This window comes from Hylobates moloch, unplaced genomic scaffold (genome assembly GCF_009828535.3).
Source record: "Hylobates moloch isolate HMO894 unplaced genomic scaffold, HMol_V3 SCAFFOLD_3, whole genome shotgun sequence".
Classification (NCBI taxonomy): Eukaryota; Metazoa; Chordata; class Mammalia; order Primates; family Hylobatidae; genus Hylobates; species Hylobates moloch.
The window spans coordinates 90,494,439-90,520,673 of record NW_026652278.1 but is presented as its reverse complement, the minus strand read 5'-3'; the positions used below and the strand labels follow the sequence as shown (position 1 = coordinate 90,520,673).

The following is a 26,235-nucleotide window of genomic DNA, read 5'->3' as shown; positions in this document are numbered from 1 at the left end:
TGGGCATAAAAATCTAAAATATGATTTGTAACTATTTCAGATTTCATGGTAAGACCAAACTGCATTATAATTTTTGTAAGGAGCTAAACTCTTAGACTTTACTATTTATGTACTCTGACCATTGGACAGGAACTGAAAACAACTTAAAGATGCAATTTGGCCTGGCTGTGTTAAATCAGTCTGCTTTGCATTGCTATAAAGGAATACCTGGCCGGGGGCAGTGGCCCATGCCTGTAATCCCAGCACTTTGGGAGCCTGAGTTGGGTGGATTATTTGAGCTCAGGAGTTCGAGACCAGCCTGGCCAACATGGTGAAACCCCGTCTCTACAAAAAAATACAAAAATTAGCTGGGCATGGTGGCAGGTGCCTGTAATCCCAGCTACTCCAGAGGCTGAGGCAGAATCACTTGAACCCAAAAGGCAGAAGTTGCAGTGAGCCAGATTGCACCACTGCTCTCCAGCCTGGGCCACAGAGTGAGGCTCCATCTCAAAAAAAAAGAAAAAAAATACTTGAGGCTGGATAATATATAAAGAAAAGAAGTTTGTTTTGGCTCATGGTTCTGCAGGCTGCACAAGAAGCATGGCACCACTATCTGCTTCTAGGGAAGCCTCTAGAAGTTTCAAATCATGGCAGCAGGAGATGGGGGAGCCAGGGTATCACATGGAGAGAGAGGAAGCAAGAGAGGGGAAGTGCCACACTCTTCAACAACCAGCTCTCAGAACTACCAGAGCGAGAACTCACTCATGAAGATTCATGAGGGATCCCCCCATGACCCAAACACCTCTCACCAGGCCCCACCTCCAACATTGAGGATTATATTTCAACATGACATTGGGAGAGGATAAGCATCCAAACTGTATCACATGTTTTGTCAAAATGATTCTGATTTTGACATCTACTTTTATGTAAATCTTTCTTCTTTCCTTGCCTCCATTTTGGGAACGATTTTTATAAATGTTTTTAATCCTTTCAAATCAAAGAGTTTAATATACATGTATGCTATCTAAGCTGTACTTTGTTGACCACATTATTTGAATAAAATATAGCAATAATAAAAATAACAAAAGTGAGCTTTTATTGAATATTCGGTATGTGCTAGGCACTGTTCTTTTTTTTTTTTTTTTGAGACAGAGTTTCACTCTTGTTGCCCAGGCTGGAGTGCAATGGCGTGATCCTGGCTCACTGCAACCTCTGCCCCCCAGGTTCATGTGATTCTCTTGCCTCAGCCTCCTGAGTAGCTGGGATTACAGGCATATGTCACCACTCCCAGCTAATTTTGTATTTTTAGTTGAGATGGAGTTTCACCATGTTGGCCAGGCTGGTCTCAAACTGCTGAACTCAGGTGATCCACCTGTTTCGGCCTCACAAGGTGCTGAGATTACAGGTGTGAGCCACCACGCCAGGCCGCCAGACACGGTTCTAAGTGCCTTACACACATTAACTAAATCTTCACAACCCTGTAGAAAGGTATTGTTTTCATTCCCATTTGCAGTTGAGGAAAACAAGGCACAGAGAGTCTAAGTCACTTGTTTCAGATCACACAGCTAGAAAAGGCAGAGCCAAGATTTGAACCCAGGCAATCTGGGTTTACAGTCCATTGACCACTCCACCATTATCACCTGAAATGCACAGGTACTCAGTGTTTAACCAGACAATCTCAGAGAACATTACCTAGAAAAATCCATAGTTCATTAAGAGTGATAATGAATATATGCTCTCTTGTCTCTCCCTGTATACATAATGTATAGCAATTTATATGTGTGTGTGTGTTTATGTGCACTATGGATAATATATACTATTACTCTGTTACTCCATTATTCAGTGGTATGGAAGACAGTTTCAAAGTTAGATCCCAGTTCAGCTTCTGACCCTGGATGTGTGAAGTCATAGAAGATTTAAATTTTACTCATTTTGATGCATTAGGAATTGTTTCCATATAATTCCTGCCACCAACAGCCATTGTATTTGTTGCACTATAATTCTCAGGCCAGGAGTACGAGAGAGTTCAGAGCTTTAGAATTATATCATTTAAGATGATGAGCATCAGTCTCATTGCAATTTAGTAAAATCGATTTAATGAGTGTTTTCTTGGCAAAAAGCCAGTTAGTTATTTCATCAAATTTGGAGCCATAGTTACTAAACTTTTTTTATTGTGGGAAAAATAACGTAAAATGTACCATGTTAGCAGTTTTTTGTTTTTTTTTTTGTTTTGTTTTGTTTTTGAGACGGAGTCTCACTTTGTCACCTATGCTGGAGTGCAGTGACGTGATCTCAGCTCACTGCAACCTCCGCCTCCCGGACTCAAGCAATTCTCCTGCCTCAGCCTCCCGAGTAGCTGGGACTACAGGCACGTGTCACCACCCCCAGGTAATTTTTTGTATTTTTAGTAGAGACGGGGTTTCACCGTCTTAGCCAGGATGGTCTTGATCTCCTGACCTCGTGATCCACCCGCCTTGGCCTCCCAAAGAGCTGGGATTACAGGCGTGAGCCACTGTGCCTGGCCCATGTTAGCAATTTTTAAGTGCACAGTTCACTGATGTTAAGTAACATTTTCATGAAACAGATCTCCAGAACTTTTTCTATCTTGCAGATCTAGAGCTAAGCACCCATTAAACAACTGCCTCTTCCCCTTCCCCTCAGCCACTGGTAACCACCATTCTACTTTCTGTTTCTCTGAATTTGACTAGATACCTCCTATAGGTGGAATCATGCAGTATTTTGTCTTTTCGTGACTGACATATTTAGCATAATGTCTTTAACCTTCATTCATTTTGTAGCATGTGACAGGACTTTATTTTCTAGGCTGAATATTTTATTGTATGTATGTACCACATTTTGTTTATCGTTACTGTTTTTCTGTGGTGGTTTTTGTCAAGTCAGTACTCATTAGACTTATACCAAGTGATTGGTAGAAGAAATAATGATAATCAGAATAATTCATATGAATTGCAGTTTGTTTCATAGATATTACAATAAAGAGTTGATTTAGGTTAGAAATAAAGATTAACATGGGCCGGGTGCGGTGGCTCACGCCTGTAATCCCAGCACTTTGGGAGGCCAAGGCGGGCGGATCACAAGGTCGGGAGATCGAGACCATCCTGGCTAACACAGTGAAACCCCGTCTCAAAAAATACAAAAAACAACAACAACAACAAAAATTAACATGAAAGTTTTGATAAGTGGTTTGTAGGCATTCATTTGCTGGTTTCTAGCTTTTGGCATGAACATTTCCTGTTCATTATTAGAAATGATCCATATTACTGTTAAGAGCAATTTTAATACCTTCTGTTTGCACTTATATGAGGTCTGTTGCATAAAAACCTTATTTTGGCTTAGGATCTTACTGCAAATTCTTTATGTGTATTTATTATTTTGAAATACATTTGGCTAGTAAATTATGATCAGTTTCAGTCTTACTGAAACCAAATACGAGATTGGCTTTCAAAAGTTCCTTCCAGAGCTAAAAGAGTTTGACTTCTATAAAGGTCATGTCCATTTTTATAGTACTTTAATATATATATTATTATAATAAGTGAAACATAGCTCATATTGGTTAGAATATAAAATGATGCCCAAATACTATCACTAGGAAATCCAAGATACCATAAGGATTAGCTAGAAAAAAAAAAGTTTAGCTAGGGCACTGTTTTCAAAGGATAAAGAACCCTAATTTTAATTTAAGTGCTTACTGGAAGTATTATCAAAATAGATTATTTAAACCCTTCTGGATAATTAAGAATGAATTATAACACTTGCTTTGCTTTCAAGAAGTGAATTTTTTAGAAACATGAAATTTGACCATTTACGTTTACAGTATCAGAAACAATGATCCTCTTCCCCCTTTTTAATTCAGATTATGGATTTCAGCTTATGCGCTATACATAAAAAAAGGATTGGAGGCAACAACAACATCTCTTTAGAAGATAATGGATAGTAAATATAGAAATAATAATCGTACTTGGCTAATCTCTTTGTAACAAATATTTTCAACATATATTCTTAAGGTAAAATTTCACTACATTGAATTTGAAATTTGTTAGCCACACTATCTTAAAAACAAAACAAAAAAAACAGCTAGGCCAGACGTGGTGGCTCACACCTGTTATCTCAGCAATTTGGGAGGCCAAGGCAGGTAGATTACCTGAGGCCAGGAGTCGAGACCAGCCTGACAACATGGTGAAACTCTATCTCTACTAAAATTACAAAAATTAACTGGGTGTGGTGACGGGCACCTGTAATCCCAGCTACTCGGGAGGCTGAGGCAGGAGAATCGCTTCAACCCAGGAGGTGGAGGTTGCGGTGAGCCCAGATCACGCCACTGCCCTCCAGCCTGGGCGACAGAACAAGAGTATAAAAAAAAAAAAAAATTACCCGAATCCCAGCCACTTGGGAGGGTGAGGCAGGAGGACTGCTTGAGCCTGGGAGGTGGAGGTTGCAGTGAGCCAACATTGTGCCACTGAACCCCAGCCTGAGCAACAGAGCTAGACTCTGTCTCAAACCCAAAACAAAAAACACCTTAATGGGAAGGAAGTCACTCAAGATAACCAAAATGAAGACCAACTACATCTTTCATTTTGTGTTTGTCTTACTGAGCACAATCAAATATGACTTTTAAAAATTAAAGTGGGCCGGGCACGGTGGCTCACACCTGTAATCCCAGCACTTTGAGAGGCCAAGGTGGGTGGATCACCTGAGGTCAGGAGTTCAAGACCAGCCTGGCACAGATGGTGAAACCCTGTCTTTACTAAAAATACAAAATCAGCCAGGCGTGGTGGCACATGCCTGTAATCCCAGCTACTTGTGTGGCTGAGGCAGGAGAATTGCTTGAACCTGGGAGGTGGAGGTTGCAGTGAGCCGAGATCGTACCACTGCACTCCATCCTGGGCGACAGAGCAAGACTCCGTCTCAGTGGGGGAAAAAAGATTAAAGTGGAATATTTTACATCTGTATTCAGGTATTTGATTTATAATATTCTTATTATTTTCAGCTTTAAAACATTTGAAATATTGTAATATTCTCTTAAATGCTTTTTCTCTTATAGAACAGACTTTTGAGAATCCTGTCTTAATACATAAACATCAAGATCGTTTTCAACTTCTTGCTTAGCTTCTTAGTGTATTTTTATTGTAGTCCTTAAACTAGGTAGTACAGAGATTTGATTTTTCGGGAGCAGAGTTGATAGAGCAGCCTGCTATGTTGTTAATTCACATTTTAAAATCCTTTATTGTCTTGAATGCAGGCCTAGTAGCTCTGTGACATGTGCAGCTATACTATGACATCATAAACCCCATCGTGAGGGAACCTAGCTACATTCAGAGCTAGTCCACTAGGTGCTGATCAAATGCTGTGTTACAACACTGTGAGGTTTTCCCAGTTATAAGTGTCATTATTAGGGTTTTTTTTTTTTATTGCAAAGCCAAGTAAGGCTGTCAATTCCATCATCTTACCTTATTTCTTCAGATTAAGTAGTTTATAGTGGGATTTTCGGTGGATGTGGTGGCATCAGCATAATCTATGTTTCAGGCGTCCTGTAGAAGAGGATTATTCTTCAGGGGATGTGGAAGAAAAGGTAAATGATGTCTGCTATAAGTACCTTCTACGCACTTTTAAAGCCTTGTGAAACGAGGGGTAAAAATTGTGAAATATAAAATAACATCCATTTTATGTTTTAGTTTTTTGAGCAGTTGCCTACTTGGTTATTAGAATGTGATAAATTATTCGTAGATCTTGGTATCACTTTTTCCTTCTCTTCATTTAGGCTTTTTGTGTAAACATTCCCTCCTCTGAGAAATTATCTACAACAAATAGTCTCTTACCACACCACCCCCAGTCCCTGCTTTGTCGCTCTCAAATCCGTTATTCTGCTTTACTATTCTTTTAAGAATGGAGCACCACCCAAATTATGTATTTGTTTCTTCATCTATTTCTGTCTTCTGATCTGGGAGAGCAGCGACTTTCCTCATTCACTGCTGTATTAAGCTCCCAGTAGATATTTGTTCAGCAAGTAGAAGAGTCAATTCATAAATATGATGTGTTTTGGTGAAATTTTTGCTTATAAAAATGTCTTAGAATGAACATTTGATGTTTATAAGAAAGATTTCTCTATTTCTACCTGTGGTATACGTATTTTAGTTCAAGTGAACTTTGGTTTGTCTCCTTGTGTGTCTTTTAGGAAAGACTTTTTAACTAATTCCTTTCTGTTTTCAGGGCTTCTTTAGAACCCTACTTACATATTATGAATAAAGCAATTGTAATACTTTGTAGATTCCTCCTTGTTAATATTACAAGGATCTTCTTTTTTTTTGAGACTGAGTCTCACTCTGTTACCCAGGCCGTAGTGCAATGGCATGATCTCGGCACACCGCAACCTCTGCTTCCTGGGTTCAAGTGATTCTCCTGCCTTATCCTCCCAAGTAGCTGGGATTATAGGCATGTGCCACCACACCTGGCTAATTTTTATATTTTTGTTAGAGACAGGGTTTCACCATGTTGGCCAGGCTGGTCTTGAACTCCTGACCTGAAATGATCCGTCCATTCTCGGCCTCCCAAAGTGCTGGGATTACAGGTATGTGCCACTGTGCCCAGCCTTCCTCTTCTTCTTTTTTTTTTTAAGACACACTCTCGCTCTGTTGCCGAGGCTGAAGTGCAGTGGTGTGATCTCAGCTCACTGCAACTTCCGCCTTCCAGGTTCAAGCAATTCTCATGCCTCAGCCTCCCCAGTTGCTGGGATTACAGGCGCATGCTACCACACCTGGCTAATTTTTGTATTTTTAGTAGAGATGGGGCTTCACCATGTTGGCCAGGCTGGTCTTGAACTCCTGACCTCAATCGATCTGCCCACCTTGGCCTCCCAAAGTGTTGGGATTACAGGCGTGTGCCACTGTGCCTGGCCTCAGATGTTTATTTCTTATCTGGGCTCTAATCCAATAACCAGTCCCCTAATTCTCCTTGCCTATTGAACATTTCTACCTGGTGGTCCTGTTGTTGCCCTGCCATTTTAGGGGCCTAGGCTCCCCAAAACTGAATCCATCACCTTGCACAAATCAAAAAAGATGCTTCTTTATTTACCTATTTTGTCTTTGGGGATACCATGCATGTTATTGGATCTTTCATTGACCTTATTCCCTCTATGCCATCTGTGTACCATACCCTACTTCACAGGCAGCGATGTACTCAGCTGTAGCCCCCCACACACAGTATAATAATAATGCTAAGATGTTAAGGGTAGGAAGCCATGTGAATTTTTTTAATGAATAATAATGGAGTTTAACTTTTTTTTAATTATTTTACTTTAAGTTCTAGGGTACATGTGCACAACGTGCAGTTTTGTTACATATGTATACATGTGCCGTGTTGGTGTGCTGCACCCATTAACTCGTCATTTAGCATTGGGTATATCTCCTAATGCTATCCCTCCTCCCTCCCTCCACCCCACGACAGGCTCCGATGTGTGATGTTCTCCTTCCTGTGTCCGTGTTCTCACTGTTCAATTCCCACCTATGAGTGAGAACATGCAGTGTTTGGTTTTATGTCCTTGTGATAGTTTGCTGAGAATGATGGTTTCCAGCTTCATCCATGTCCCTACAAAGGACATGAACTCATCGTTTTTTATGGCTGCATAGTATTCCATGGTGTATATGTGCCACATTTTCTTAATCCAGTCTATCATTGTTGGACATTTGGGTTGGTTCCAAGTCTTTGCTGTTGTGAATAGTGCCGCAATAAACGTACGTGTGCATGTGTCTTTATAGCAGCATGATTTATAATCCTTTGGGTATATACCCAGTAATGGGATGGCTGGGTCAAATGGTATTTCTAGTTCTAGATCCTTGAGGAATCGCCACACTGACTTCCACAATGGTTGAACTAGTTTACAGTCCCACCAACAGTGTAAAAGTGTTCCTATTTCTCCACCTCCTCTCCAGCACCTGTTGTTTCCTGACTTTTTAATGATCGCCATTCTAACTGGTGTGAGATGGTATCTCATTGTGGTTTAGATTTGCATTTCTCTGATGGCCAGTGATGATGAGCATTTTTTCATGTGTCTGTTGGCCACATAAATGTCTTCTTTTGAGAAGTGTCTGTTCATGTCCTTCGCCCACTTTTTGATGGGGTGGTTTGTTTTTTTTCTTGTAAATTTGTTTAAGTTCTTTGTAGATTCTGGATATTAGCCCTTTGTCAGATGAGTATATTGCAAAATTTTTTTCCCATTCTATAGGTTGCCTGTTCACTCTGATGGTAGTTTCTTTTGCTGTGCAGAAGCTCTTTAGTTTAATTAGATTCCATTTGTCAATTTTGGCTTTGTTGCCATTGCTTTTTATATTTTAGACATGAAGTCCTTGCCCATGGCTATGTCCTGAATGGTATTGCCTAGGTTTTCTTCTAGGGTTTTTATGGTTTTAGGTCTAATATTTAAGTCTTTAATCCATCTTGAATTAAGTTTTGTACAAGGTGTAAGGAAAAGATCCAGTTTCAGCTTTTTACATATGGCTAGCCAGTTTTCCCAGCACCATTAATTAAATAGGGAATCCTTTCCCCATTTCTTGTTTTTGTCAGGTTTGTCAAAGATCAGATGGTTGTAGATGTGTGATTTCTGAGGGCTCTGTTCTGTTGCATTGATCTATATCTTTGTTTTGGTACCAGTACCATGCTGTTTTGGTTACTGTAGCCTTGTAGTATAGTTTGAAGTCAGGTAACATGATGCTTCCAGCTTTGTTCTTTTGGCTTAGGATTGTCTTGGCAATGTGGGCTCTTTTTGGGTTCCATATGAACTTTAAAGTAGTTTTTTCCAATTCTGTGAAGAAAGTCATTGGTAGCCTGATGGGGATGGCATTGAATCTATAAATTACCTTGAGCAGTATGGCCATTTTCATGATATTGATTCCTCCTATTCATGAGCATGAATGTTCTTCCATTTGTTTGTGTCCTCTTTTATTTCATTGAGCAGTGGTTTGTAGTTCTCCTTGAAGAGGTCCTTCACATCCCTTGTAAGTTGGATTCTTAGGTATTTTATTCTCTTTGAAGCAGTTGTGAATGGGAGTTCACTCATGATTTGGCTCTCTGTCTGTTATGGGTGTATAAGAATGCTTGTGATTTTTACACATTGATTTTGTATCCTGAGACTTTGCTGAAGTTGCTTATCAGCTTAAGGAGATTTTGGGCTGAGACGATGGGGTTTTCTAGATATACAATCATGTCATCTGCAAACAGGGACAATTTGACTTCCTCGTTTCCTAATTGAATACCCTTTATTTCTTTCTTCTGCCTGATTGCCCTTTCCAGAACTTCCAACACTATGTTGAATAGGAGTGGTGAGAGAGGGCATCCCTGTCTTATGCCAGTTTTCAAAGGGAATGCTTCCCATTTTTGCCCATTCAGTATGATATTGGCTGTGGGTTTGTCATAAGTAGCTCTTATTATTTTGAGATATGTCCCATCAGTACCTAATTTATTGAGAGTTTTTAGCATGAAGGGTTGTTGAATTTTGTCAAAGGCCTTTTCTGCATCTATTGAGATAATCATGTGGTTTTTGTCTTTGTTTCTGTTTATATGCTGGATTACATTTATTGATTTGCATATGTTGAACCAGCCTTGCATCCCAGGGATGAAGCCCACTTGATCATGGTGGAGAAGCTTTTTTTTTTTTTTTTGAGACAGAGTCTCGCTCTCTCGCCCAAGCTGGAGTGCAGTGGCATGATCTTTGCTCACTGCAAGCTCTGCCTCCCGGGTTCACACCATTCTCCTGCTTCAGCCTCCCTAGTAGCTGGGACTACAGGCGCCCACCACACCCGGCTAATTTTTTTTGTATTTTTTAGTAGAAACAGGGTTTCACCATGTTAGCCAGGATGGTCTTGATCTCCTGAACTCGTGATCCGCCTGCCTCAGGCTCCCAAAGTGCTGGGATTACAGGCGTGAGCCACCGTGCCCGGCCGGATAAGCTTTTTGATGTGCTGCTGGATTTGGTTTGCCAGTATTTTACTGAGGATTTTTGCATCGATGATCATCAGGGATATTGTTCTAAAATTCTCTTTTTTTGTTGTGTCTCTGCCAGGCTTTGGTATCGGGATGATGCTGGCCTCATAAAATGAGTTAGGGAGGATTCCCTGTTTTTCTATTGATTGGAATAGTTTCAGAAGGAATGGTACCAGCTCCTCTGTGTACCTCTGGTAGAATTCAACTGTGAATCCATCTGGTCCTGGACTTTTTTTGGTTGGTAGGCTATTAATTATTGCCTCAATTTCAGAGTCTGTTATTGGTCTATTGAGGGATTCAACTTCTTCCTGGTTTAGTCTTGGGAGGGTATATGTGTCGAATTTATCCATTTCTTCTAGATTTTCTAGTTTATTTGCGTAGAGGTGTTTATAGTATTCTCTGATGGTAGTTTGTATTTCTGTGGGATCGGTGGTGATATCCCCTTTATCATGTTTTATTGCGTCTATTTGATTCTTCTGTCTTTTCTTCTTTATTGGAGTTTAACCTATTAACTCTACCAGTATAATTATAAGCTTGACGCTCTTGCTTATAAGTTTTGGCCAAACCAGTGAGAATGTAGAATGATAGTTCTCCAGATCTAAGGATTTTCTTTTTTAAAAGGAGACATTTGAATTCTACCTCCAGATGCGTCATTTGTGCAGGTTCTCAGCCTTTATTTTAGCATTTTAATGAAAAAATTGTCTTATGAGCTTTTGGCCCGCCTAGAGTTTGGACATACAGAAGTTTCCTTGTAGTTACAGAATCTGTATAACCCATCTCCAGAATTGTAAGGATATGGTTTATGTTAGTGGGTACAAGTTCTTTAAGTTCTTTTTCTGCAGCAGGTATTCTTGACCAAGCCTTTTTTTTGTTGAGACAGTCTTGCCCTGTCATCCAGGCTGGAGTGCAGTGGCATGATCTCAGCTCACTGCGACCTCCACCTCCTGGGTTCAAGAAATTCTCATGCCTCAGCCTTCTGAGTAGCTGGGATTACAGGTGCGCACAACCACACCTGGCTAATTTTTGTATTTTTAGTAAAGGGGGGTTTCACCATATTGGCCAGGCTGGTCTTGAACTCCTGACCTCAGGTGATCCACCTGCCTTGGCCTCCTGAAGTGCTGGGATTACAGTCATGAGGACTTAGCCATTTTTGATAGAGCTATTGTTTAATTAAAATTCTGAGAATTGTACTTGAAAGATGATTAAAGCAATGTAAAGGATGATTTATGCCTATCAGATGCCCATGAATCTTTGTTGAATTGTTTTTCTGTTCTCCAGAATAATCTGATTTCTTTGAAGCTGGGCATTTCCCCACAAAAAATGAAAGTGGACATCACCTGCCATCTCAACCCACAGGTCTAGGTTGTGAGAATACTTGTAGGACCCCTGGGTTTCCCCCGCTATAGTTTCAAGTTCATTGTCTTCAGATACTTTATTCTATGTATTTGGAAAAAAGAGTAAAACATTGAGAGGCACTGGGATCTGACAAGCTTTGGGAGCTCCTTAATTCTAAAAAGAAAATTATTTTGATTTGAGAAAATGTAATATCTTCAGAAATTTCCACCACCCAGCTATGTGACTGCATTTTTTAAAAAGGAAAGGAACAGAGAGGAAAATCAAGTCACTCTACCCTCCTTACTTACCTGTGGATTGTCCCTACACAAGGTGGTGGGTGGAGAAGTGGTGGTGGAGCACTGTGTCCTCCAGAGAGCTCAGTCTGGAATTTGGCAGTAAAGATCATGTCCCAATTTCCTGAGCTGATGGGATAGAAACTGGTCAGTGAAGTCTTCTCTTTGTGTTAATTTTTTTTCCTTTGTTTTCTTTTGTTTTATGTAGTTATAAAGCATAATTTCTATTTTGCCGATCTCTGACATATGGGCTCTGTCAGGGTTACTGGATATGTTTATTTTGTCTCTGCTGCTCTATTGGAGCTGAAATCTCAGCCTGTCTGAGCAGTTCTTTAAGCTGAAAGCCAGGGTGTGGGGGCTAGATTAGTGTGGAATAGCTGTTTTCAAAGTGTGGTGTGCAGAACCCTGGGGGTGACTCTGAGACACTTTCATGAGGCTTGCTAGGTCAAAACCATTTTTACAGTAATGCTAAGATGTTCTTTTTCTTTTTCTCTGTTTTGATATCCGCACTGATGGTGCAAAAATAGTGGTGGTGGGGAAGTGGTAAATTGTTGGGTGCCTTAACAAGTCAGTGACACAAACTGTATTAGTATTAACTGTATTCTTCACTGCCATCCACTTGCAGTTTTTTTTAAAGTCAGTTTTACTTAAGAATATCTTTGATGAAGCAGTAAAAATTACCATTGCATTAAATCTTGACTCTGAGTACATGCTGTTTTGATATTCTGTGTCCTGAAGTGGGACAGCTGCAGAAAGCCCCCCCTGCTGCATCCTGAAGACCCATGGTGTTCTTGAGGAAAAGCACGTGTGTTATTTGAGTGCCAAGATGAATTAGCTGCCCGTTTTTCCACAGAACATAATTTTCTTCAAAAGAATGACTAATTGCCAAATGATGGCTATTCAAACTTGAAGACATTTCCTCAAAAACAAATGAAGTGAGCTTGTCAGTTCAAGGAAAACAACTCATGGTGTTTATTGTCACAAGCTTTTAAGCCAAAACTTTGAATTTTGGAAAATCTGCATCTGCCATTGTGAGCTTGACAATATTCATAGTTTTCTGATCAAACTGGTTATATACTTTAATGAAATGTGATTTATAATACTGTGTCATGAAATGTGTCCACGTTTGGAAGATCTCCTGAACTCAGTGAGCCAGTATTTTCCAAATGAATACTTCAGGATGTTACAAAATCTTACGTGGGTAAAAGATTCATCCAAACTACAAGACAGATCAATGGATTTTAATGTAACTGATACAGTCTCAGATTGTATGTTGCAATTAACCCTTAAGAGACAACCAGTTGTCAAGTTTTAGTGTATCAATGAAGAATATCCATGATTTTCTACAGAAGCTATTATAATATTCCTCCCTTTTTCTAACACGAGTCTTTGTGAGGCCCAGATTTTCTTCACATACCAACTAAAGCAACATATTGCAACAGATTCAGTGTAGAAGTAGATACGAGAATCTGGCTGTCTTCAGTTAAACCTGACATTAAAGTAATTTGTAAAAATGTACAACAGTACTACTCTTCTCATTTTTTTGAAAATGTAATCATTTTTCATAAAATGTTATTTATGGTAGCACATATTTATTATTTTAAAATAAGTTACTATTTTTAAAATTTCTGTTTTAATTTCCAATATGTTAAATATCAACAGATATAACCAGTGGTGTGCACAGCTGGCTTGTACCAGTGAAAGCCAATTGTATAATCTTTATCTGGCTTTGTGTTCAACGTCATCCATTGGCAGCTTGAAATCAGGCATAGTAGGAGTATTTACATCACAGAAGTAAGCAAATGCTACAAGTCAGTGTTCCTCCTTCTTAAGATCTAGTTAAGTGTTTACCAGCCCTCTACTGAGTATAAATCACAGAAACAAAAGTTCTTTGAGGTCATCAGTAATTTTTAAGAGTGTAAAGATGCCCTGAGACTAAAATATTTGAGAATTAGTTGTGAGGAGAAAGAGTTAGCTTTTGAGAGTTAGTCACCATAGAGGTGGTTGCCTTTTTATAATTCATAGAGAGTTGCCTTTTGTGCCATAAACATTTGTAGAATAAATCCAATGTTTTAAAACTTGTAGTTGTTAAATCTACTGGTTCCATAATGGGATGATGTCTTTCTTTTCCCTGGAATCTAAACTGGATGATAATACTCTGGGGGTAGGTGAGCTGAATTTTCCCTGTAGGCTACATATTGGTTCCCTCTGTCCTGGTTTCACACTATCTGTCCAATTGTTATCTAGGTTTAGATCAAGCCTTCACTCAGGCTCTGGCATCTACACAAAGCCCTCACTTACTTACTGTTTGGGCCCATACTGATCTTTCTATTCTGTACTCCTGTGATATTCACGGCCTCTAAAATGGAGCAATTTGTTCTATACTATTTGGTGTGCCATTGTTTCTTAGGTGCTAGTTTTATTAATTCTATTTTCTAATAGTGCACCTAGTACAATGCTCAACACCTAGGTTCTCTTACACGGATAAAACATGTTTTAACTTTTGGATTGCCAGAGAAGTTTATTTTCCAAGGGAATGATGATGTAAATAAATCTTAGTTATAAAAAAAAATAAATAAATAAATAAATAAATAAATCTTAGTTATTTGTTATAAACCCAGTTTTTAATAATTCTTTTCAGATATTAATATAAGTTGGAAATCATTGGTGTTCTTCAAAGTGAAGTCACACACAAAGTCTTCCTTGGAAAAATTGTTTTAAATGCTGTGGTTCTACTACCGCTCATGATAGACACTGGTGACTTATTTCCAAGGTCTTTGACTCTTGAGTAAGTCATAATGAAGAGTGAATCTTAGTAAAATGAGGCAAAGTTTCTGCAATTATGCTAGCCTATAGGACAGAGTTGTTTACTAATTAGAAAACCTGGCAGGTTTTGAGTCCAGAGGAGTGGTTAGTATCGTGTTTTTCTGGTAGAGATCTCTGTTGAAGGAACTCAGGGAAGTAGTGAGGAGATGGCTGTTGTGCTGATCTCTGCCCAAAGTTAAGTGATAGTTCTGGCCTCTCTGGATGCTTTAGCTAGGGAGAGGAAAAGTGTCCAGAGGCCTCACCAGCCTTCAAGGCATGAGCTTTCTCTGGGTCAGAGACACCAGGGGCTTGAAAGGTCCTGGAATTTCTTTGGCCTATGCCTTTTTAGTTATTATGAGGGCATAGCAGTGACTGTGATTTTTATCAGTCTAGAGACAAAGCATCAGCTCACATCCAGAGTAACACTAGAATATCATATGTCACACATTTAATAAAAATAATTCACTGGCCGGGTGTGGTGGCTCACGCCTGTAATCCCAGCACTTTGGGAGGCCAAGGCGGGCAGATCAAAAGGTCAGGAAATCGAGACCATCCTGGCTAACATGGTGAAACCCCGTCTCTACTAAAAATACAAAAAATTAGCTGGGCGTGGTGGCGGGTGCCTGTAGTCCCAGCTACTCAGGAGGCTGAGGCAGGAGAATGGCGTGAACCCGGGAGGTGGAGCTTGCAGGGAGCCAAGATCACGCCACTGCACTCCAGCCTGGGCGACAGAGCGAGACTCCGTCTCAAAATAAAAACAACAACAACAAAAAAAAGAACCATATTTAACTTCTATCTCCAATTTCTCTGAAGAAGTTAGAGAGGGTAGTTTATACTCTGGCCTAAGAAAGGCTTCACTGTTAGTACGCGTGAGGTCGTAGTGAGGTAGTTTAACTGCTTTGGAACTTTGTGCTTGGAACATTCTTAGCCACCGAAGTATGGGCACCAAAAGCTATAAGGAGCATGTGTTCCTTAATATCTGTCAGATCAGAAAATGACTGTTCCAGGACAGTAGCCACCTCCTGATGGTAAGTATCCTAGATGGTTTGTCATTTCTCAGCAGCAGGAAAAAGAGAAGTAGGCCAGCCATATTAGTGAGTGGTATTACTTAAAAATAGCAAAAACAATAACAACAAAGATCCAGCTTTAATCCTCATTGGTGATCATTTTGGCAGGTTTCTGTGGCTGGATCAGGCACAGGAAGAGGCTCCCTAGCTGTAACTCTAGTGCAGTTACCTTCGGGCCAAACTATACATGTCCAGGGAGTAATTCAGACGCCACAGCCATTGGTTATTCAGTCACCACAAATACACACTGTTCAGGTTAGCTTCCTTCCTGGATGGTTTTGTCTTTGACTTTCTCGAGCCATTTTTTTCCTCTTTCACTAATTCGTTTATCATTTTTCTTTATGAAGTGCTTATGTGCAAATCTTTTTATTAGATATTTGGAGGAATCTCTTTTCCTTGTGTAAGGTGCAATGTGTCCTGCTAGGTACGTAGGTTTCACTTCAGAGCTGCAGCTTTGTTGTCAGCTCTTCATTTGGGGACTGAGTAATTGCAGATGAGCAGTTCATGTCTTCTTCACATTGTTCTGTGTTCAAACTCAGATTTATTTAGCAATGCTCCCCAAGGGTTCTGAAAAATATTTTGAGGGTGCTTCAGAGAAGATGTCTGATAAACACAGTAATATAAAGATTCTGGTGCTGATGCTGTTTTCCTTTTTTTTTTTTTTTTTTTTGAGACGGAGTCACTTTGTCGCCCAGGCTGGAGGGCAGTGGCATGATCTCGGGCCACTGCAAGCCCCGCCTCCCGGGTTCACGCCATTCTCCTGCCTCAGCCTCCCGAGTAGCTGGGACTACAAGCACCCGCCACTATGCGTGGCTAATTTTTTTTGTATTTTTAGTAGAGACGGGGTTTCACCGTGTTAGCCAGGATGGTCTCGATCTCCTGACCTCGTGATCCGCCCATCTCGGCTTCCCAAAGTGCTGGGATTACAGGCGTGAGCCACCGTGCCCAGCCAGTGCTGATGCTGTTTTCATGAATAATCACCTTAGTAGGTAGATATAAATTTATAATCACCTTAATAGGTAGATACAAATTTATTTTAAATTCGGTATACATAATTCTTAGGAAGATGATATTATTGATGTATCCCTCTCGATTAAACCTTGGCTTTTGTAGATATGATTATTATTGTGGTTGTGATCCAGAGCTGTATTTTACCCTTAACATTTCTTGAAGTTAAAACATTTTTTCCATCAATAGTTATTAAGTATGCATTTTTTAAAGTATACATCTTAATTACTGAATTTATTTTTGTTCCTTTTTAAGGTCAGTTATTATCCTTTAAATGCTGCAATTATTTGAACCTAATTGATGACAAAAAAAAATCTGTGAGGAAAATGGAGACATGTATACATAGTGTAGTCCTTTTCCTGCATGTTCAAGTAGTTTATCATAGTAGAATGATGAGAGTGGCGACAAGATATCTGATGTGACAAATTCACATACATTAAAAGCTTGATTATCTTTATGGCATGGGTATCTTCTCCTGTGTTGCCCAGAAGTGTAAGAATAATTCTCATCATTATCTGTTTTTTCCTGTGATGGTCCCTGATTCCAAGAGTTTCTAACTCTTTCTGACACTAATTATAAAACAAGAAAGTCTTTCCAACCTCTTCTTTGTTTTATGACTTTTATTGGGGTCCACATATTTCTACTTAGTTTTAACCTGGCTGGTATTGGAAGAAAGTATTGTCTATTATTATTATTTATTATTTAATAGAGACAGAATTCTCAGTATGTTACCCAGGTTGGTGTTGAGGCCCTGGCCTCAAGTGATTCTCTTGCCTCAGTCTTCCAAAGTCCTGGGATTACAGATGTGAGCCACAGCACCCAGCTGAAAGAAAGTATTCTCTTATATTCAGTAGACTTTGTTTGGATTTTGTTAAGTGAATGATTTAATTGTCCTTGTAGAAAGAGGTACCAGTGGATCTTGTCCTAGAATACTTACGTGTTGGATCATGGTCAAGCCACTTAATCTCTCTGCATGAACTTTAATTTTCACCTTTCTAAAATAGATAAATTAATAGCCTACCTCACCTAAGGGAGTTGTTACGATTCTATGATGGATGTGTGACAGCCCGGTATAAAATGATAAATATTTAATATTTGGTGGTGATATATGATTATCTGAGCCAACAACATTTTTTTCAGTCAGTTCTGTTGATTGGGTGTGTGTGCTTATGTGTGGGGTGTTCATGAGCAAAGACACAGAGTCATATGTGGAGGTGAATATACACCTCTGTGTACTTTGGAAAGTATATATTCTTGCTTGCATTGTTGATATTTTAATAAGCTCTTTTGATTTTGTCCAAATCAATTTCCCATGTAATTACAATATGAAGTGAGTTTTGTAAACTCTGCTACCCTAGGCCCTCAAAGTATTAATAATTGATTGAATATATCGAAAGCAGTCATGTTGTTGAAGAGATTATTTTAGTTTTCTGACTTCTTTAATAATCATATCACTGTATTATTACCTGACTTGAAAAATGCAATCATGCTTAAAACTCTGATCTTTCTCTTAAGGAGAAATTCTTTATTTGGATCTTCAAGACTCACCGCCACCAAGCCCTAACTTACTGCTTGTAATAGAAATCCTGATTTTACCCAGGCTTGCTTACTGCCTTGCTTATCTACTTAAATATTCTGTCTTGGGCCTATCTGATGGCTAATGTGAAGACCCAGCTCACGCCAGTGCCAGCTGTGAGAGTGTGCGGAGAGCAGTGTGATCCCGGAGCTCTCTTCTGCGTTGGCCCCTCACTGGCTCCCTCCTGGATCCGTAGGAGCACTTTCAGGTTGAGGAGCTTAGGTCTTGGGTATTTTACATTTTGTTCTTTCCTGCAATGCCTCATTTGACATCCCAACCACTCTTTCCCTAGTATTTCTGTAGTATAGAGTACCTGTATCATTCCTTTCCACACCCATTTGTTTTATAACTGAAATGTTTGTGTCTGCGCTTCCTTTCTTGAGCCAGACTCCTTTAGTGCAGATTCACTGTGTTCTATTGCTCAGTTGCTTCCACAGCGCCTGGCTCAGTGCTGCACATGCAGACTCTTAGCTGCAGTTTTTTGAAGGAGGGAAAAGAGCATATATTTTATGATACATTTTGGAAAATCTTGTATTATAGGTAGCAACAATTGCAGAGACAGATGAATCTGCCGAATCAGAAGGTGTAATTGATTCTCATAAGCGTAGAGAAATCCTTTCACGAAGACCCTCTTATAGGTAAGTTAACCAAGTTTCTTAATGTAAAGATACTTTTTCCAAAATGGTAGAATAATTATACATCAAATCAATTCTTCCTTTATAGCTTTTCTGTTTTAAGACTCATTCATGTATCTTAGTGACTTACATTGTTAAATTGTGTTTTAGGAAAATACTGAACGAACTGTCCTCTGATGTGCCTGGTGTTCCCAAGATTGAAGAAGAAAGATCAGAGGAAGAAGGAACACCACCTAACGTTGCTACCATGGCAGTACCAACTAGCATATATCAGACTAGCACGGGGCAATACAGTATGTATGCTGCAATTCGATATGATACAGTGCTAGCTTTAAGTCTTCTCAGTTATATTGAAGCAACTCAGGTTTTGGCATTAAATTGTTCCATTTTAAAATGCATCATTAATACCTAAACTGTATCATAGAATGAAAGTATATGTTAAAAAGTGAGATATTTGTATTGACAGCTGTCATATAATTTTGAGAAGTAAAAATTTTGACTGCTGAATATAGAAGAAAATTTTGGGGTAAAAATAAAGGGAGAATTTTTCCTATTTACATGTTTATATTAATCTCTAGTAAAACATTGTTTTTGTTGTCTTTATGATGCATGCAAACATAAATGTCTGTATTTCATTCTTGTTGGCTTTTGTTACCCACAATTACATACTATACTTACTAATCTAAGAGTTTTCTAAAGTATGTTTTCAATGTTTCACTACTCTCTACTCTGTTAATTTGTGCTACAGTTTTTCCTAAAGAGAATGGAAAATTGATTTAATTTTTTAAACTGTAGCAATTGGATAGATAATTTTATTTGAAATTTTACACACTGAAAGCTCTAAATAAACAGATACATTCACATTCAGACTTGTGCATTTTAATGGACTGTTAATTCTGTGCTTTTTGCTCTGATTAAAGCACTAGTTTTTTTTCCCGAAAGAAGAATGTTTGATATGTAAAAAACAAGAGCTAGAAAGAAAAGAAAAAGGAGAAAGGATAGGGATATCACATATCCTAAGCTAGCCCCTTAGGTACTGGAATAATGTGATATTCTTGTCCTTTCTGAAGTATAAATTGTCCATGGAAATTGTCTAAATCAATTTCCCATGTAATTATAATATGAAGTAAAGTGAGTTTTGTAAACTCTGCTACCCTAGGCCCTCAAAGTAATTGACCGAATATATTGACAGCAGTCATGTTGTTGAAGAGATTCATGATTTTAGTTTTCTGACTTTAAAAAGAGCTACTTAGGTACTGGAATATATGTGATATTAAATAATGTGGTTATCCAAATAAGGTATTAAGATTTTAGATATATTCTTTGTTTTTCTTTTAAAAAGTAGCAATACCAAAAAAAAAAAAAAAACTCAAGTCTTAATTTAAGTCCTGGCTACTAAAACAGGCTATAGTCTTTAATGTATGAGAAGACTTTATATAGTCATTATTTTTGTGGAGCTTTTTAGAGTTTTTCTTGTAGCAGTGGTAGATTTGCAGTAGTAAACTATTAAATACATTCTCATTGGTAATTGAGGGGAACTCCTACCATGATACCTAGCAGATCCGGGGTGTAGTGTATTCACATGTTTGACAGGGCACCCAGTAGACTTGTCCAAAGTCAGTGTTAGGAAAAGAAAACTCCCCACCATCCATAAGAAATAGACCTTGAGGCTTACATTGTCACTTTTTTATTACTTCTCTCGTTTACATGCTCTTTTGTCTGGCACACTGGGAATCTCTGGTGGGTTTTAGAACTGTAAAACTGAATATGCCAGCTGATGAGCCTCTACAGCACAGCACGCAGGTTATGAGAGTGCTGAATGCCTCGTCCCTCCGTCGCCAGAGGGGCTGGGCAGGAGCTGCTGGCGCCTCCTGGCTGGTCAGCCCTGGCCTTGAGCAGCTCCATCCGTGGGGTGGGCTGTACACATATCATGTTCGGTTTGTGTAATGACAGGGAAAAGGTTGGAAGTGACTGCTGAAATGACGCTAAGACTTCGCAAAGTGTTGGGAACCACTAAGATGCTGTCATCGTAACATTTCTCTGGCATATCCTAATGCTACTTAGGACTTCTGATAGAAGCAGTGATTCCTTTACAAGTTGATAGGGAAGCAGATGCTGTAGGGTTAACTTGTCTAGATTATTAGCTGAAAATTTGAAATTGTGAAAATGTATGGGGTTGAAGCTGGAGAGGATGTGGGGAAGGAACCATCTTTGTGCCATTTGCAAACTCAATGATCAGAGCAAGAAGCTTTATTAAATTCACATCTCAGGTTTTAGTCTTTGAAGTGGGAATAATACTAAATTACCAAACTCTGGGGTTCCTGTGAAGACAAAGGAGATAACGGGTAAAAGTAGGGGGAAAAAGAAAAAGACATGCTACTGTTGGCATGAAACAGAGAAATTAAGTTAGGTGTACCATTGTCTAATTCATGTTCATTGAACTTTCCCTCCAGCCAGCCCCAATGGCTTCATTCCCTGTGTCTTTGATGCCTGCTCACAGCAAGGGGCTGGCCTTAAACCTCACTCTGTGTGTCTGTAGGGGGATGAGAGGAGCAGAGTCAGGAATTCTGGTTGAAAACTAGAAAACTGCATCTTTAGAAATTAAATCTTAGGCCAGGTGTGATGGCTCCCACCTGTAATCCCAGCACTTTGGGAGGTCTAGGCATGAGGGTTGCTTGAGGCCAGGAGTTTGAGACTAGTCTGGGCAATAGAGTGAGACCTTGTCTCTACAAAAGAATTTTTAAAATTAGCAGGGCGTGGTGGTATGCACTCATCCCAGCTACTCAGGAGGCCGAGGTGGGAGGATTGCCTGAGCCCAGGAGTTTGAGGCTACAGTGAGTTGTGATTGCACCACTGCACTGTCCATCCTGGGCAGTGGAGTGAGACTCTGTCTCAAAACAACAAACAAAAAAGACACATCTGTCTATTTGCCACGTAAGAGGTCATGGACTATTTCTTACTTTGGTTTCTTAATTTGAGCCTATACAGTATGATCCTAGAAATTATTCTGATGAGAAGTTATAGTTCTGTATGTACAGTGTGCAGGTAAAAATTTCCATTTGTTCACACAATGTGAATTTCTTTTGTTAAAAATGCATTTTGGGGACATTTAGTGAAATATATGTAGATAATTCTTTGAGAAGTGAATACTAACAACATTCAAACTTTTTAGAAGATGTTTACTTTAACTGGAGGGTAAACATATACTTACACAACATCCATTTTTATTCATCTTATTTCTTATAGAACTAACTTAGCAGATATTAATGCTTAGTGTTGTAGCAGAATGTCTAGAAATGGAAACAATTGCCAGTATCCTTTGGTTTTTGAATAGAGGAACTTATTTTACTAGAATTTGTGGAGATTTTCCTATTTTTTTTCCTTCCCTTTCAGCTGTAAATGTTTTTCTAATGCTCTTTCATAACCTTTTATTATAAAAAATTTTTTTAGGTTTAATTCTTCAGCTTTTATCCATGGATGGCTTTCTCCCAAACTTTGCTTTTATTTCTTTTTTTCCAAGATTAGTATTTTATTAGTTATTTTTAATTTGGAATAATGAGTTAGCTGGTGTTTAAAAGAACTAAATGTGTACCAAAGTTGAAGAAATAAAGTATATTCAAGTTTTCCCATATACAAGCAGTTACATTTTTAATAGTTGAAAGATATTTGGCAGAAGTTGGCCTTATTATATTGACTTACTATTATCACAAAAACTAAAAAGTGAAAGTTGGAATAGGCTACTCCCTGGGGAATAGGAAAAAGAGCATAAAATAGACAGGGATCCATTATTACAACACCAAGTAAGTGAGCTGTACCTGCAGAATCCTCACTGGAAGTACAGATCTTAGTGATAGATGTGTTGCATAACAGTTGAGCTGGTCGAAGAAAGTCTTTTATCTCAGGAGCATATACCTGAGAGAGGGCAGGAGAGAGCTTTAGAATTAACAAAGAATGTTACTTGCTGCATAAGACAGTTAAGATATGCAGTAAATGAGTGAATTTGTAAAAGCAACCGAGGAAATTAAAATGTTTGAAGCTTCCTAATTCATTAAATTTTCTCTTGAAACAAAAGTTACTTAAATCCTCCATCCTACTATACCCAACCTCTTCCTGTACCATAAAGACTATCACCCAAGACTTCAGTTTTTTTTCCCCATAAATGGCCCTTGTCTCTGCTTGTGCCTACTGTATTTTACGAGGAATCTTATTAGAGTATTAACTCGTCTTTCTGGAATTCTTATACACGAAAGGTAAGTGGGTCGATCTAAACTGCACCATTATGAAAAGAAAAATGTGAACTTTGGGGACTGCTTATAAGAATTCAGAATTCTCAGGAGGCTCACAAATAAGCACCAATTCAACTTCTTCATAAAGGGAATTAGAACATGATAGGCTTACACATTCGAAAGTTAACCCTGTTGCAGTTCTTAATAGTGACGTTGTTTACATTTCTCTAAGGCAACTGTTTCAAAATTTTTTAAGGCACTACTTAATGTAACTCTGGCTTTTAAACTTCGGTGTTGCTATTCTTGTTATAGCATGATTTAGTCTTCCTTCTGCTATATGCACCTCTTGGCTTTTAAGGTACAGGTACTCATAGGTACTCTCTTATGGTCACTCTGAATTTAAACCTGAGAATTCATTGGAACAAAGGTCTTTTTGCTGCTGTTTTTAAAGTTAATGCAGTGAGATTGCATTTATGAATCTTTCTATTGCAATTTGGAACAAGAGTGGTTTTAAATATAAACATTTACGTGTATATATATTTTAATTAGCCCATGTGTATAAATTTAGGATTAGAAGTATATAACATGGGCCGGGCCTGATGGTTCACGCCTGTAATCCCAGCACTTTGGGAGGCCGAGGCGGGCAGATCACCTGAGGTCAGGCATTCGAGACCAGCCTGGCCAACATGGTGAAACTCCATCTCTACTAAAAATACAAAATTAGCCGGGTGTGGTGGCGCACACTTGTAATCCCAGCTACTTTGGAGGCTGAGGCAGGAGAATCGCTTGAACCCAGCAGGTGGAGGTTGCAGTGAGCTGAGATCACACGATTGCACTTCAGCCTGGGCGAGAAGAGTGAAACTCCATCTTAAAATAAATAAATAAATAAATAAGAAGTATATAACATCGCCAGGCTTGGTGGTTTGTGCCTGTAGTCCCAGCTACTCAGAAGGCTGAGGCAGAAGGATTGCTTGAGCCTAGCAGTTTAAGACCAGCCTGGGCAACACAGCAAGATCCCATCTCTTAAATAAGTAGCTAAAATAGAAGATGTGTCTAAATTCATTCAGTTAATTTCATCTTATTTTTTCTATCTTGATTTATGTTTATTGAAAGCACATGTTATGCTATCCTTGAATATTTTGAAACCTAAAAGATTTCTCCTCAAATCTCTGAATACAAACAGGACCACATGAAACCTATTTCCAGGATCTTGAGGCATTGGGAAATCTTGTTTATTGTCAGATGAGAGAGAACATTTTCAATGGGAAGGTCCTCTGTCATTTGATAACAACGAAGTCAAGAGCACCTTTGGTATAAAAATGAAAATGAGGCTGACGTGCCTGACTTAATCAGTAGAAATGTTTTCTCACTAGAGCCAGTGTGTGAGGGGTATGTGTGTGTTTGTTTAGCTTTTGTTTTCCATATCTAATTATATAATGACTTCCCCAGAAAATAAAATGAGAAACAGATTCTTGATGTGTCAGCTGTTCATATTGTGAAAACAAAGTTTTTTGATCAGAACTGTGGGGAAACATTACTGAAAAGAAAAAAGGAAATGAGTAAAGCAAAAAGAAAGAAGAGAAAAAAGAAAGTAAAGATCTTTGTTATCTACCTATTTAGGGGTTCTTACCCCTGAGGCAGCTACTCTCACCTCAGATTGACTTGATCGTTATTTAAAAGCTTGATAATTTCATTGGTGTTGAAAAACTAGGTTCTATGATTGGAATTTGAAACCATACCTCATTTACCTCTCCTAGATTCACAGGTGGCTTAAGTTGTTTGTAATATCATCTGTCATGAGGAAATGATAGCCATTCATTCATTCATTCATTCATTCATTCTGTTTATTGAGTGGCTGCTCTGTTCTAGGCTTTGTACTTCTTTTTTTTGAGACGGAGTTTCGCTCTTGTCCAGGCTGGAGTACAATGGTGCAATCTCGGCTCACCGCAACCCTTGCCTCCCGGGTTCAAGCGATTCTATTCCCTTAGCCTCCCGAGGAACTGGGATTACAGGCATGCACCACCACGCCTGGCTAATTTCTTGTATTTTTAGTAGGGATGGGGTTTCTCCATGTTGGTCAGGCTGGTCTCGAACTCCTGACCTCAGGTGATCCACCCGCCTCGGCCTCCCAAAGTGGTGCTAGGATTACAGATGTGAGCCACTGCGCCCGGCCTAGGCTTTGTACTTCTAACACACTGTGGTTACCTGACGTTAGGCTGCTTTTCTAAAGCACTATTTCTGTGACATCAAACGAATTATCAACTGAAAAATACACATTCAAATATATGAAAACATATACAATTTACTCATGTCTAGCCACAAGGGGCCAAGAAAGCAGTGTCTTTTGACATTTTCATACTTGTAAGAAGTTAGATCTCCCTCAAACCCTTTTACTGTAAGGGCTGAATCCTGAGACCCATGAAATCTTTGGAAAGCCATGGTTTAAAAATACCCTGTTTTTAAAGTGTGTACAGAAAATACTGCTCTAGATGAGCCAGATAAAGTGCTGTTACATCAGGGTGTCTCAACCTCAGCTCTGTTGACATTCTGTAACTGCCTCTTCAGTTTCTGCCACACTGGCCTGTCAGTGAAATAAAACACAGAGAACGCAGCGTGTGGAAATCTTTTTAAAAATGTTAATCTGTCTTCCTGTGTAGACACCGGCACCTTAGGTGAAAGAAGTGAAAATTTGTTGTTGTTACTCTTTCCATAATTCTCATAGGTTTGTCCTATCAGGTTATCGCCTAAGTGCTTTTTTGCCTAGATGCCATTAAAAACGTTTGGAAATGACTTGGAAATATTCAGAGTGTATTTTAAACACTACTGTTATGCTACTGTAAGGTATTTACATTGATGTATAGATGTCATGTTATTCTGGTGATGTGTTTTTAAAATCTTCATTGTAAAGCCTAGTTAGCTAGTTTATATGTGATTTTTTAAAAAGCATAGCCTCTGGTACCATTTAATATCTACTATTTAAAGCATGCAGTTGGAATCTTTATGTTAAAATATACAGACCTTTCAGATATTTTAAATAATACTTGTCTATTAGAGTGAAATTTTGAAACAAAACATTTGATCAGTTATTCTTTGGAAGCTTCAAGTCAATTAATATGTTAACTTTTAAACATGACTGGCAGATCTCAGTATTTAAAGGAAATCTACCTCCTATTTGTTGCCATTAGCTGTAGTTATTTGAGACACTTGGTAGAGGTAAATATTGCAGCACAAATCCTTTTAGTAACAGTTACTTTTTAAGGACTTTTCCAACTTGACATTTTATATTTCAGGATTCTCCTGACATAGCTAAAATGGCAA

The 26,235-nt window shown here is 38.9% G+C and overlaps 1 protein-coding gene across 13 annotated transcripts in view; it reads left to right on the top strand.

Annotated features, from left to right (window-relative positions):
* The window catches only part of CREM (cAMP responsive element modulator), a 102,394-nt gene that overhangs the window by 47,277 nt on the left and 28,882 nt on the right, over window positions 1–26,235 (top strand). For 9 of the 13 annotated variants that reach the window (XM_032143369.2, XM_032143353.2, XM_032143583.2 and 6 more), the window contains 2 exons: window positions 18,597–18,694; window positions 18,842–18,984. The exons of 2 other annotated variants lie outside the window; for them this stretch is intronic. In XM_032143369.2, coding sequence (XP_031999260.1) covers window positions 18,597–18,694; window positions 18,842–18,984 — 241 coding nt within the window. Of the gene's footprint in view, window positions 1–5,328; window positions 5,570–15,320; window positions 15,434–18,596; window positions 18,695–18,841; window positions 18,985–26,235 lie in introns of those variants that run through there. 2 more of the 13 variants (XM_032143590.2, XM_058436548.1) reach the window with 2 other exon arrangements.